Source organism: Xylocopa sonorina, chromosome 2 (assembly GCF_050948175.1).
Source record: "Xylocopa sonorina isolate GNS202 chromosome 2, iyXylSono1_principal, whole genome shotgun sequence".
Classification (NCBI taxonomy): domain Eukaryota; kingdom Metazoa; phylum Arthropoda; class Insecta; order Hymenoptera; family Apidae; genus Xylocopa; species Xylocopa sonorina.
In genome coordinates, this window is record NC_135194.1 from 14,420,148 (window position 1) to 14,432,818 (window position 12,671).

A 12,671-nucleotide genomic window follows, 5' to 3' on the forward strand; every position below is an offset into this window, starting at 1 on the left:
ATAGGACAATGGCGGAGCGCTCCGTAGCGAAGTAATTCGAATTCATTGACTTTCCAATCGGGGGGAAACGAGATTAAACCGTTAGGCGGGTAATGAAATCGCAATTGGCTGTTTCATCGCTGCTTATCCGGGCGTAACAGAGGAATTTTAAATGTTTCATAAAATCCTTTGCGGTCGATCGCGAATCCCATTTGACGTATTATCCTTCCCGATAGGGATGTGCGCAGTTTGTTAATCGTAGTATCTGCCATTTACGAAATGAGTTTCCAGCTGGGCTGTTCAAAGGGCAGACTTGTTATGCATCGCTTGCAACAGTGGGGAACGTTCTCGCGGATAATTTCCGCTGCTTTAGAAGGCGAACAACGATTCGCTGAAAATATTCCACCTGTCCATACCTCGTCCCGCGTCTGCAGAAAGAACGATTGAAACCACGAAAAGGGTCGGGTAGAGCCAAAGTGTTTCGAGTGGAACGGAATGGGTCCTCGTCGATAACCCGTTCTCTGCACACGTCGACGATTGTCGCTCGACCTACTCCCAATTCTAGAAATATTAATCGGGAATCCACGTACCCGCTAATAGTCGCGTGTCTTTTACAAAAGGTTCGACGGGAACCTGTGCTCGCGCACAGAGACAATCCCGCGGGAGGATCGATAAAGGGGCACGAGGGCGCAGCGTCGCGCAAACAGGGCCAGAAACTTCCCCGATAATCGATAAGCCTTTGACACGAACGGCGGAAGAAGCGTTAAAGAGATGGCGCGGCTGCGAATCGAACGAATATTCCTTCAAAAGAAGCCGCATGGCGCGCACTCGTCACAAAGACTCGAATTTTTCAATATCCCCTGCCGTTTCGATCTCGATTTTCGACGATCCCTCGAGGATACCGTCGATTATGGACACGCGCATCCGTGAATTCCACCCTTCTCTGCTCGACTACTCGAAGGGGTCACGTACGCGCGAACGGAACGGGAATCGGTCCACTGATGACCGAATTCCACTTCCGTCCGGTGGAAACTACCGCGTAATGGAATAATAAAATGACCCAGTAGGCCGATAACGGGTCGCGTCGCTGACGGAAAATGCGACATCGTTCAATGGCGAATTATTGAGCAGCTCTGGGACTCATTACGGCTAGTTTAGGAGCTGGAATGGTTATTGGTTTAGGATCGTTCCGGCTGCGAATTGCGGGGCACACAAAGTCGCGATTTTATGGCTGCCTCGAAGACATTCATGCGTGGCGTCTATTATTGCTCTCTAATCACCAGCGATACGCGTTGTTGTTTTATTATTGAAATTCCATCCATCACTTGGCGAAATGAAAATTATCGCGCGGCTGATCACCGCAGATGCCGCGTCATCCGATCGCGCGTCAAGTTCTAGGCTGACCAGACGCAAGATCGATTCCACGCCCCGTGCCCTAAAACTTTCTACCTAAACAACCGTGGTAACTCAGACTGAGACATTCTCCAGCCAAGTTTCCCCCAATTATACCATCGACGAAGGCACTCCTCGGAAGTTTCGCGGGAAGCGCGACGTATCCGGGGTTGGAGCGTGGCCGTAAATTTGGGCAGGCGTCGGGCGTCGGTTTCGCGAGCCGCACGGTTTTCCAACTTGACAAATCCGTCGCGCGCAATTACGTCGTTCCGAGCCGGCGGGTGCCGTGGAGATTCAAAGGACAGATTACCACTGGCATCGTGGAAATCGCTAGGAAAAAAATGCCCCGCGCGGTCGAAATAAAAGGGCGACACGAAACGAGAGGGACCCGGCGTTGTTTTATTCACGCGCGATTGACGCTCGTTTATTCTTTGCCAACGCGGATCCTTTGCGAGCGACCGCCTCGTTGCGCGCCCGTTCCCGACGATTCGTAGCTGGAAATTGATTTGGCTCGTTCCGTTTTCATCTCCTCCGTTCCCCTGTTTTTTTTTTCTTTTTTTTTTCTATAAATATGCGTTGGCTATCGTACTAATAAATGGACGATTGCGATTCGATGTCACGCGTGATATACGAAGCGTGATTCTGATCATCGGAATTAATCGTCGACGATGCTTTTCCCATTGCGATTGCATTTCCACGGAAGTCGATTACAGAAAGTTGGTTTAATAAATACTGAAACGGCCGAACGGCGGGTTTCGACGTGTAGCATGAGCTATTACGCGGTGCACCAAGCAACCAGGTTGGTTAGGTGAAACGGTTGTTTAGCTCGTTAAAATTCAGCTGGCGCCGTTACGAAAATAAACAGAACCCTTAATGCACGAATGCAGGGTGGATTCGGTGGAATCAGCGGTTACTTCCGGAGACCAGCGTCGCCGATCCGTAACCGCGTATAATTCGAAGGCAGAACTTCCTGCCTTGGCCTCGCTCAACAATTACCCCGAATCTGTGGATATTACTGTTTAGCAAAATCAGAATACGCGGCGAGTTTCGCGGCGAGCGCTAGCTCGAAACTATCTGATCAGCGAATTCGTTGCGGAACGCGGTGCTGACCACCGGGAAAATCCCATTTCCTCGCAACAACCGTTATCCGAGTAACCGGCCGCGCATACGATTCGAGGCTGAAGCCACACGTCTCCACGTGATAACAGCTCCCGTCCGTGTGACGTTGGACCCGGAACTCTGGCTCCGTCGCCTGCTCTAATCCCGGCTGTCTGAGAGACCGCACCCTGTCTCGTTTATTATTCCTCACTTTCATGCGGGGTTGAAGGTTGCGTCGACGTCCTCACGGCTCCTCGTCGATCGAGTATATAAGCCCGCGTTTCAGGAGGGTTGAGCATCAGTCACCAGTCAGCTGAAGACTAACAGAACAATCAACATGAAGTACATGGTGAGATATATCTTTGATACAGACAGACGGACGACGAGGATGGAATTTCTTGAATCGTATAACGTCTGTTTTACTATTTTGTTTCTCATTTTTTTTCTTCTACTTTATCACTTGAAACTCTAATTGCAAGTCGTGGCACACATGACATTAGAAGTTGGTGTACTTGCATCAAATTGCAGCGATCGATTTTTTTCGAATTAATTGTTCTTAACCCTTTGCGCTCGACGACCTTTTCGGTTGGACGGCTCAAAATCTGTAGTTGCATTTCGTGTGATATTTTGCAAAACACTTACCAAGGCATTTCTGCATCGCTGCTACTGTTGGATTCACTGTCTATTACTCTAATTTTTCTATTTCTCACACCCGATACTACATCACTGTTTACACTTGCTCTACAGCTAATTTCATCAAGTTTCTAATCGGTTCAAAATTAAACTCTAAAATTTTGAAACGAGTGACACAAAACTTCGCGATACGTGTGCTCGCTACGATCGTCGAAGCTGTACTAACGCGACACGTACTCAATGTCAAGACCACGGTCGTAGAAAATTTGTATCTTAATAAACAGAGACTGTCGCCTCTCGCTCGAAACATCATGGCAATCGAGAGTCGCCGTTCGAGCGACAAAAAGGTTAAAAAAGGTGTGAAGTAAATTAAAAGAGGGTTAACGAAAATTTCAGATCGTCCTCGTCGCCGCCCTGGCCATCGCGTCTGCCAGCCCCGACCGTGAGCGTCGCTCCCTTGGCTGGGGACACAATGGAGTGTTGGCCTTAGGCGGGGTGGTGCCTGGTGTGGCACTGGCGGGACCACTCGGTCATGGGGCAGCGGTCGTTGGGCCCGTCGCTGGCTCTGCTGCCGTGGTTGGACCGGCTGCCGGTTCTGCCGCTGTTATTGGGCCCGCTGCCGGTTCTGCTGCCGTCGTGGGACCAGCTGCCGGTAAGTAGCTTATCACATTGCACCCAGGTGCCTCGCCTATGCGTGCAATTCCCTTTCGCGAACTTTGCTAATCAGAATAGAGCAACTGGTGAACAGCACGAGCAATTTCAGTCGATAATTCCGGTGAATTTCAACAATTAACGCAGCTTAAACTAAGCGTCGACGTATCTATTTGGTCTGAGAGAGGGAAATGTAATTGGAAAAATGACATGTTCCTGTTCGTAGGTCACGCGGTTGTAGCCGGTCCTGCGGGAGCCGTGATAGCGCCTGGACACGGCGCGTTGTGGTAAATAATCGATGACAACCCCGGATCCCGTCCCAAGAGCTTAAGACAACTCGAACGATCTCACTCGTGAACCTGAAAACGGCTCTTCACATCGACCTCCATGCACGGGACTTCGAACAAACCTCGGCGTTGTTTGGAGCAGAAGATTCGTCGAGAACGGGATACGAAATCATCGTCTAGTAATAATAATCCTTCAACGTTCCACGCGAACGATCTGCTCGATACGAGCGTTCGAGTTTCTCCGAAGTTCTTCTCGCGAATATCTTCCTTTGTAACTAGCCATACCCCATGTTACGCTTTTGTACGTTAATAAATGAAGCTCCACTGTAGTCGGTTGTTGCTTGAGACAATGTTCAAACCCCCGTGAACCTTAATCCGGATAGACGAGTGGATACGGTGGTTCATTTGATTCGAGTTTAACGCTACTTGGAGCTAGCCACGAAAGTTATCGGGGACTCTCGCCGTCCTCTTGGGATCGCTCGATCCAGCTTCTAATTGCCTCGAACCGTTTGACGCATTGCCGGTGTCCCTTCGTCCATAACCGTGGCGAACGAAAGGGTACGCGAAATAATGGATCTGGCGCGGCTTGAGTGGCTTACCGTCGACCAATAAATCTGCAGAAGTTGATAAGCCGAATGAGTCGAGATATCGCGGGGGAATAGTTGACGGTTAATTTAAAAGTCCTCTTCTATTTCCAGCTTGGCTCGCGGACTACATTCACTGGGAACGATAAGTAGCTCTTACAAAGCAAGAATTTCGTCGAACTAGATTCATTAAACGAATATCGTTGAATACCAAACGAGGAGGGACACGTGAACGCGGTGTTATATTGAACGTTCAACGAATTACGCATTTCGTTTACAAAGTAAGACATTTAAATTAAAAGTATCGAGTAAACCGTTCCACCTTCTCATATTCTCGTGTGCAGAGTAGGAAACTTGACCAATATAAATTTACCATGAAATTGATACGAAAACTATCCGAACTGTTGCTTCGTTATAATGAGGGAATCACACTGTAGCAATCTGTCGGACAAAAATATCCAATTATTGTCAGAGAAAACATCTAATTATAGAACTTCAATTAAATAGTTTTTCCAGCAGAGCGATCGATAAAGCGACGTCCGCTGTCAAAACTTTCAATGTTGTTCCGTGGAAGTACAAACTGTTGCGCCGACGTTTGTATATATACATTCATAATTAACTAATGCAACGCTCGGCTGTTTATTCGTCGAATACGTAATAAAGGCTTAATTTACAGTCGCCAATTGGTAGATACTCGAAATTACTCCATATTCGAACGCTGCATATCTTCTAAAATGCGAGCGTTAATTAAATCGTTAACATGCAATTACACGGCCAACATGTTTCCATTATAAACTAGTCCCGCGGTAATTGATTCGAAGAGCAGAGGGGTGTGACACAGAACGCAGGTAGATATTTTTTTTTTTGTAATTTTTAAAATAAGTTTATTATCAGATAGCAGAATTTAAATTACGATAGGGAGGGGGGAGATCGTGTAATTTTCCATGGTGCCAAATGCGGGGGATCGATGAGAACTGCGGCCGAAAAGGGGTGTCGGGTGTGACCAATGGCCGAATACGAATTTTGCACGATGAGAGGACATCCCATCGTCGATGTTCATTGTAATACTTCAGGTCCAGTTACGCCGGGATACTAAATAGTAATTTACCATCCTTTCAGTCCCCACGCTGGAGCAAGGGCGGGTGCGGCTACGACTGCTGCTGTAAAAGAGGAACAACACGAATCGTATCAAAAATCTACACCTTTCGTACAACTTTTCTAATTATTCGTCGAGCGATATTCGAGAAGCGAATAACGAGAAGCTATCCGAAGTTTTGAGAAACCGCGACGACGGGGCAAAAGTAGAAAATCCAGCATCGCTGCGCGGCGCAGAAATTGCGAGATAGCAGAAAATTTTATTTTAATGGAAAACCGCGAAGTCGCGAACTCATGCGCCGCGAGGTACGATCAAATTTAAGTTTCCATCAACGTCCGTTGGCGGTTGGGTCTGTTCGACAAAGTAATTCGTCAAGTGGCAAGCTACTTACGCGCCGCGAGGAGCTTAGGGGCAGCGGCGATGGCAACAGCGGGAGCAGCGATTTTGGGGGCAGCGATCCATGGGGTTGCCAGGGCTGGAGCCGCGAGGATTCCACGGCGTTCTCGTTCCTGTTCTGGGAAGGCCGCGGCGAGGGCGACGATGGCGAAGAGGATCAACTGCGGAAGAAGAACCAATTCTCCGATTAAACGTGTTTACACACGGTTAGAACATGGCGAACAGGATCCAGGTTAATTAGCAAACGCTGGATTACGATTACGAGGAGAATTAAAAATCGTCTCGTCGTACAATGAAGCTTACCAAGTACTTCATTTTGTTGGGTTTGTTGTGTTGCTTAAGCTTCTTCGAGAACTCGAAATCGTAAGCGACTGATGAAAATCCCAGCATCGACTTTGTCTTTTATACTCTTATTTTCCTACCTATAGAGCAGGCCGGCGTATACGTCATCCACCCCGTTCGAGCGCGTGTCAGGTCGGTTTTCATAGCCGCTCGGGTATCGGCGGCGTGTCGCTGGCAGGCGTGGTCGGGGGACTTGAATCCGTAAATCAAGACAGCGATCTAAAACGATGAACTCGCACAACGGCAATGTTGCATCAGAAATCTCGATGGCGCGCGAGCGTGGCACGCAACGCCGCGCGTGTGTTGCAGAAGTTTCGCGTCTGGAACGGGGCCACGGATATATTTGCATATTTTGCAGCGCGCGCGCGTATTACCGCGCTGATATTTTTCCTCTTTCGCTTGTTTCTTTTCGTTTTTCACGAGCGGGGCCGGCTCGTTGTCGTGGCTAATCGTCGTGCCCCCGCCGGCGGTTGCCGCGGCCGTCGTTCCGCCCGAGAGGGGGATGGCGAAAAAGAATCCAGAAGCCGGCTTGGCGGCCCGCCGCGGCACAATTTAGGGTTAGAGAACAAGATGCAATCCGCGCGAGATGTTGCGAAATTGACTTTCGTTTTTGCGCGAGACGGCCTTGAATAAGTTGCGGCCGATAAACTAAATTCTGTACGATCGCCGATCTGCGAGAGCAGGAAACGCCGGCTTCCACAGGCAGCTCGAACGTTACAACATTTCCAAGCAATTGCCCGTGTCCACGCGCCTCCAATTCACCATTTTTTTCTAGCCAGCCCTTTTTTCACCTCTCGATACTATTTATTACGCGCCGCGCCCGCGCGAACCAATATAATATGGCTCGATTGTTCGTCCCGCGAGACACGTTTCCACGGACCGCTGTCCCGGGCTCGCGCTTTTTCGACAGAAAATCTCTCTGTCCTCCCTGAAACTGCGATACAATTTAGACATGGGTTGGGCATCTATCGAGACGGACGTCCTCGACGTCTGTCTCTAAATAAATTGTTAAAACCAGAAGGATACAGAGTTCTCTGTACCCCGTGTACCAGCATCTTAATAATCGAAAGTGATAGTAGTGGTCGGCAAACTGGTCCAGAACAATTTCTAGTGGCCAGCCAGCTGGTCGCGCGAGCCAGTCTTTGTTCTGCTTTTCTGCGCGCGGAATTCCACAGAGTCCTCGTATTTGCGACGGAAACTGGGCGCGGTGAGAGAATTTTTCCTTTACTCATCACCTTTGGTTAGACGTAATCGAGTATATAACGGTTCAAGCCGGTTCAGAGTTGATCAGTGAGCGGCGGTGGACAGTCGAGAAAATTCCGCGTAGCAGAGACAATAGTAGGATAAGGTACGGGGCCAGCGCCGGACAGACCAAGCCATGAAGTTCCCGGTAAGCGCAGAAAACTTTATCGTGGCTCATCGAGCCGTTCGAAGGAGGGTTTGTTACGGGAAGAGGACCAGTTCCTGATGAGAAAACTTTAATCTGTTGGCTCGTAATGCACTTTCGTGTCCTCCGTGAAATATGAACGGCTACCTGTCTCTGACCAATGTTTCACTGATATATAGACCCTCGCCGTGTTCGCTGCCACTCGGATAATTGAAACGTACGGCCGTGTTCTGTAACTTTGATTAAGACGGGTAATCCATCGATTTCGTTTAAACACGTCGGAAAATCGTCGCGTCTTCCTTGGCAAAGGGACCTTCCAACCGGACCAGTGACATTTCTTTGGACTCGATAATTATCGCGATATTTCTCAACCGATATCGTCACGATATCGTCTCTAACTTCGACTGTTTCCCCAGAGACCCTGATTCGATTTAGATCGTGACGAAAACCGCGCGAGTCAGCCCTCGGTTCGCGCGACGATTGTTACGCGGCAGCACGCAGGATCAAGCGAGCGATACTCGTCCTTTGAGGAGAGCGTCGATGGCGTCCGCGCAAGGTTTTTCGTCGGAATGCCGTCCACGTAGGCGCGCGTAACCGTGGCGGCGATGACGTGTTCATGCGCGGCACGTCTGCCGGAAACCGAGTTATGCAAATTCGTGATGCGTGCGACTCTATCCGTGGCTGGTTGAACCGCACGGATCCGCGATGGATATTGTTCTCCCGGGTCGGCCGTTCACGCAACACGGGACGATGGATTACACGTTGGTTAAGCTACGATCAAGCTGATTCCCTCTCGTTACGGTTGACAACCGGGTACAATCCGAGGTGGGAAGAAACTGCTGATACGAATTGTACGAGCCGGAGTCTGGCTTCCATTTACGACCATTGGGTCAGGCGAGCCCAATGGGTAGTATCCAAAGTTATCAACGCGGTTATGGATAGCCAGGGTAATAGACGTCCGAGTGTGAAACTTCGAGAGGGCAGGGGGAAGTAACGCCGTCGAGGATCTAACCTACATTGTAACACGGACTGGTTCCACTCGGCGAATGGGGAAGGTCAGAGTTCAAATCCTGATTCATTAAACCGAATAGACGAGGGGGGGCAATAAAGAGGGATATATCAGCGCTCGATTATCGCGCAATATTCCCGCGGACACCTTCGCCACGCGGGATCGGCGTAACGAGGGGGATATTTACGAGAAAGATTAGTGGAAAACATTGGAACAATCGCGGCCGATCAACCCACGTAGACGCTCCTGACACGCTCGTCTTAATAAATCACGCCTTATCCGTTTTCAGTTATGGTTCGCGGCATCGATTCTCCTAACGTCCGTTCGCGCCAGCGACTGGGCTTATCATGAAATAGTGGGCGCCGGACAATCGCCAGCACCGCTGTTGGTCGCACCGGTTTACCGGGTAGCACCTGCGGTGAGCTTGCTGCCCACGGAGCCAATAAAGGAGGTGGAGACCCTCGTCGCTGGCCCGGTCACGCGAACGATCGTTGAGGGATCGTCTTCTGGACCAGTGGCCATCGTATCGCCTGGCACGCCCACGACTACCCCTGAACCTACCCTAATCACGTCCACGCAAAGTAATTCATCGTACGATTCGCTTTTCTCCCGGCTTTGCCGCCTCGAATTCGATTCAGATTCTCGACGATCCTATCAGCTCGGTTACGTTCGAACTTAGGCTGGTCGTACGAGCGAACTGACGCGCTGTCGGATCTCATATTATTACCTCGCAACTTTTACGAGATACATAAACCGAAGAATTTATCGGTGCCGCGTTTCGCCCGCGAATTACGGATTTAATGGTACCATAAATTCAGGTGTTCCCAGGGATAATGCGCGCGCGACAGGGGCGGCAAAATCGCGCGGATCGTAACGAACTACGAGATGGTATTCCTCGTATTATCCGCTGATTGTTTTATCATTCGCAGACGCGATCGATATCCAAGGTGTGACGGAGAATGCGGTGCTCATTAAAGGAGCCTCGGCTGGTCCAGTGACGCTGGTAGCGCCTTCAGACAATTCCGTAGCCATCGCCAATAGCGCGGCGTCAGCCGAAATAGAGGCAGCGAAAGGCAGTGTCGCTGCGTCAGCGACGGCGAAGGCGGGCGTCGAGATCGAGAACGCGAAAGTATCGTCGGCCACGGAAGCATCGGTGGAGGTGTCGACTGTCGCGGAAACAGTTGGCGTAGCGTCAGCGAACGCCGTGATCGGTCCCTCGACAGGGCCCATAGTGATCGCAGGGCCGACCGCTCCGCCGTTACCAGCCGCTCTGACCACTCCAACCGCTGTGCCTGTGACCATCACTGCCCCAACTGTCACTGCTGTGCCTGTGGCCATCACTGCACCGACTGCCACAGGTCCTGTCAGCGTGTCCTCGAGCGCGGACGCCAGCGCGACGGTTACCAGCAAGACAACCGCTGGTCGCATCGTCGTTGGACACGGTCTCTTGGCGGGTAAGGCTCGTTCGAACGATTGAATCTTTTTAGAATCACTTTCAACAGTATATGGCGAAGGATTTAGATGGATGGAATTCCCTCTGTCGAGGTAAATTGAAACGTCGAAGACTTCGCGAAAGTTTCCGTACGTCAGAGCTCTCTACGAGGACCAACAATAATTACGCTACCCAAATCCTGGAACTCTGTAATAGCGATACTATTTACACGAACGAGGATCCCAGCAGTCTGTCTATTTACAGATGCAACAGAGTCGAGCAGGATTGAAGGCTCGGCAGCCAGCTCGAGCTCGGTGACGAGTACTTCCGGCAGCTCCGCGGCTTCCGCCTCGGCGAGGGTTAATTTGATTGCACCTGCATCCTCGATCTCGGTCGCCAAGGCGCCCTTAAGTAACGTTGTCGTATCAGCGGCGACAGCGCCGTCCGCGATAGTTTCCGGTCCCGCGGGGATCGTTTCCGCCGGAACCGCGTCCTCGTTGCTGTTCAAGGCGCCCCTGTATTCGTTGTAGGGCAAGGAGCCTCTCGTGCTTGCTCTCTTGCGCGTTCGCTCGTCCCATCGCCCCGTTGTTGCACGCGAGGTGACGGAACGATCGATCGATCTCGAGGCAAGCCGATTTTATGCGGCCATAGAGACTCGTTCGCGAGGCGTTGCCTTTCTACAAAGAGTTTTACACGGGCCAGTGCCGTGGCAAGGCGCATTCGTTGACATTGCGTTGGCGACCACGCCGATACTGGACGAGGAAGGGAAAAGTTGTGCAAGGACAAACCGTTGGACCAACGCTGGAAGCGGTTGGCATTGATGGCCGCCATGTTGTATTCCCTACACGATCGTTGGATACAATGGCCGCGATTTTTCTACCTCTTCGAGTACCTTGATTTTTCTATTTAATAAAACCGTGCATAGATAAGCGGGCTGGTTCGATTTGTTTTCCCCTCCGATCCTGTTCCCAACCTGTTGACTTAAATAATTCGTCTCGCAGACGATCGACAACGGAAACTGACGCGTGCTAAACTTAATGTCCACTTCGCGAGGCTAATGCTTGTCTCCGATACGACCGCTCAAATTACAGCGGGCATAAATAATCCGAAACTTTATTACCATCATTGGCGAAACACGAATTTCCACGTAACCGTTTAGGAAAAGTTATATTTATCACGTTATATGGTTACACGAACGTCGTTTCGAGCGATCAAGCGGCTGGCGCAACCTCTACTTTGGATTAAATCATGGTAAACAAGCCGAACCTAAACTATACGATTAAGCTTGAAACTCAATTATTACCGTGCCGCTTTCACTACGCAAACGGACTGTGTCGAGTCGGTTCGCTGCGGACTTTTGCCATACGTTAGATAGCTAACGTTTGCTCGTCTGTTCCGGGTCTAAACCTCTTCCAACCACTCCTGAACCGACCCGATTCCTCTGAATTTTAATTAATCGACGTCCTCGCAAATGGAACGCGAGCGCATTTCCCCTTTCGTGTACCTTGCTTTTTATTAGAATTACACTTGACAGATACATAGAGGGAAAGTACTTTCAATCTAGCGGAGTACAATAATTACTGATTCAATTTCATCTGATATCGTTTGGCACGATTCAATCCAATTGCGATAACATACTCCACAAAGATACCAGACTGCCAAGAGGAGAAACCTGGTCGACGCTTGCATCACTGTCGTCAGCTTCGACGAGAGAATCGCTCGATCTTGGCATAGGAGACACTAAAGAGGTGCCACACTGCTCCAGCGATTCTCGAATGCGCCTCAGCTCGTTCATGATATCGAAGTTGGTCGGCATCGTGCGTGGTGCGACGTTTCTAAGCAACTCCAACTGCGATGCGACGTCCTGGAGGCTGCCGCACACGGATTGGTTCGCCTGAAGGAAACGAGATCGGTTGCGTTTTTTTTTCATCGAGACTTTCCTAGTTGCTCGCGATGCACATGTGCGTAAATGGCGATCGAAGGTGAACCGCGACTATCGTTGGCCGTGAGAAACAACGCGTCGTCGATCCACCGTGGTCAATTAAAACCGATTCGATTCGAATTGCAAAGTTCCACGACGTGCACGCGCGATGCATTCGATATTTCTCGCATCTGACGCGGACGAATGTGTCTTTTCCGGTGAATGTATGAATGTTTCGCCTCGCGGTTGAACAGTACGCGCGGCGTGTCGTGCTCGTTCGTCAAAGTCGCGTTCATCCATCTCGATTTAAAAATTAAGCGATCACCTTCTCGATCTCGCGGCGACAGGAATAGATCGCAATGCTCTACTTGCCGGTTGGTAGCTAACGCATATATTAATATTTGCCAACGTGTCGCACTTACGTAATTTAAACAATTCGTACGTACCTGGAGAAAAACGATCGC

At 50.1% G+C, this 12,671-nt stretch overlaps 4 protein-coding genes across 5 annotated transcripts in view; 3 read left to right on the forward strand and 1 right to left on the reverse strand.

Moving 5' to 3' along the window:
• Positions 1-12,671, forward strand: part of LOC143432839 (glutamate receptor ionotropic, kainate 2) — a 257,821-nt gene that overhangs the window by 153,968 nt on the left and 91,182 nt on the right. The window lies entirely within an intron of this gene.
• Positions 2,668-4,163, forward strand: Apd-1 (apidermin 1). Its single transcript, XM_076909606.1, has 3 exons — positions 2,668-2,818; positions 3,499-3,754; positions 3,980-4,163. Exons 1-3 carry the CDS (start codon positions 2,807-2,809, stop codon positions 4,042-4,044), a joined length of 333 nt encoding a protein of 110 aa, XP_076765721.1. The 5' UTR covers positions 2,668-2,806; the 3' UTR covers positions 4,045-4,163.
• Positions 5,480-6,577, reverse strand: Apd-2 (apidermin 2). Of its 2 annotated transcripts, none has more exons than XM_076910265.1 (3): positions 6,420-6,577; positions 6,112-6,277; positions 5,480-5,781 (listed from the first exon to the last, which is right to left on the reverse strand). In XM_076910265.1, exons 1-3 carry the CDS (start codon positions 6,504-6,506, stop codon positions 5,729-5,731), a joined length of 306 nt encoding a protein of 101 aa, XP_076766380.1. In that variant the 5' UTR covers positions 6,507-6,577; the 3' UTR covers positions 5,480-5,728. The 2 variants fall into 2 exon arrangements, with proteins under 2 accessions (XP_076766380.1, XP_076766378.1); XM_076910263.1 differs by having other exon boundaries at positions 5,480-5,784.
• Positions 7,694-11,215, forward strand: LOC143432741 (uncharacterized). Its single transcript, XM_076909607.1, has 4 exons — positions 7,694-7,848; positions 9,144-9,435; positions 9,802-10,308; positions 10,551-11,215. Exons 1-4 carry the CDS (start codon positions 7,837-7,839, stop codon positions 10,814-10,816), a joined length of 1,077 nt encoding a protein of 358 aa, XP_076765722.1. The 5' UTR covers positions 7,694-7,836; the 3' UTR covers positions 10,817-11,215.

What these genes read in the sequence shown, in the direction of transcription:
- Apd-1 (XM_076909606.1), top strand. An exon ending in CGTCGTGGGACCAGCTGCCG is followed by an intron (nt 3,755 to 3,979) that starts GTAAGTAGCTTA and finishes TCCTGTTCGTAG; the next exon opens with GTCACGCGGTTGTAGCCGGT.
- Apd-2 (XM_076910263.1), bottom strand. Translation starts at nt 6,506, where the DNA reads ATGCTGGGATTTTCATCAGTCGCTTACGATTTCGAGTTCTCGAAGAAG. An exon ending in CCAACAAAATGAAGTACTTG is followed by an intron (nt 6,278 to 6,419) that starts GTAAGCTTCATT and finishes CTTCTTCCGCAG; the next exon opens with TTGATCCTCTTCGCCATCGT. An exon ending in CCCTAAGCTCCTCGCGGCGC is followed by an intron (nt 5,785 to 6,111) that starts GTAAGTAGCTTG and finishes CCTCTTTTACAG; the next exon opens with CAGCAGTCGTAGCCGCACCC.
- LOC143432741 (XM_076909607.1), top strand. An exon ending in CCTAATCACGTCCACGCAAA is followed by an intron (nt 9,436 to 9,801) that starts GTAATTCATCGT and finishes TCGATATCCAAG; the next exon opens with GTGTGACGGAGAATGCGGTG. An exon ending in TGGACACGGTCTCTTGGCGG is followed by an intron (nt 10,309 to 10,550) that starts GTAAGGCTCGTT and finishes GTCTATTTACAG; the next exon opens with ATGCAACAGAGTCGAGCAGG.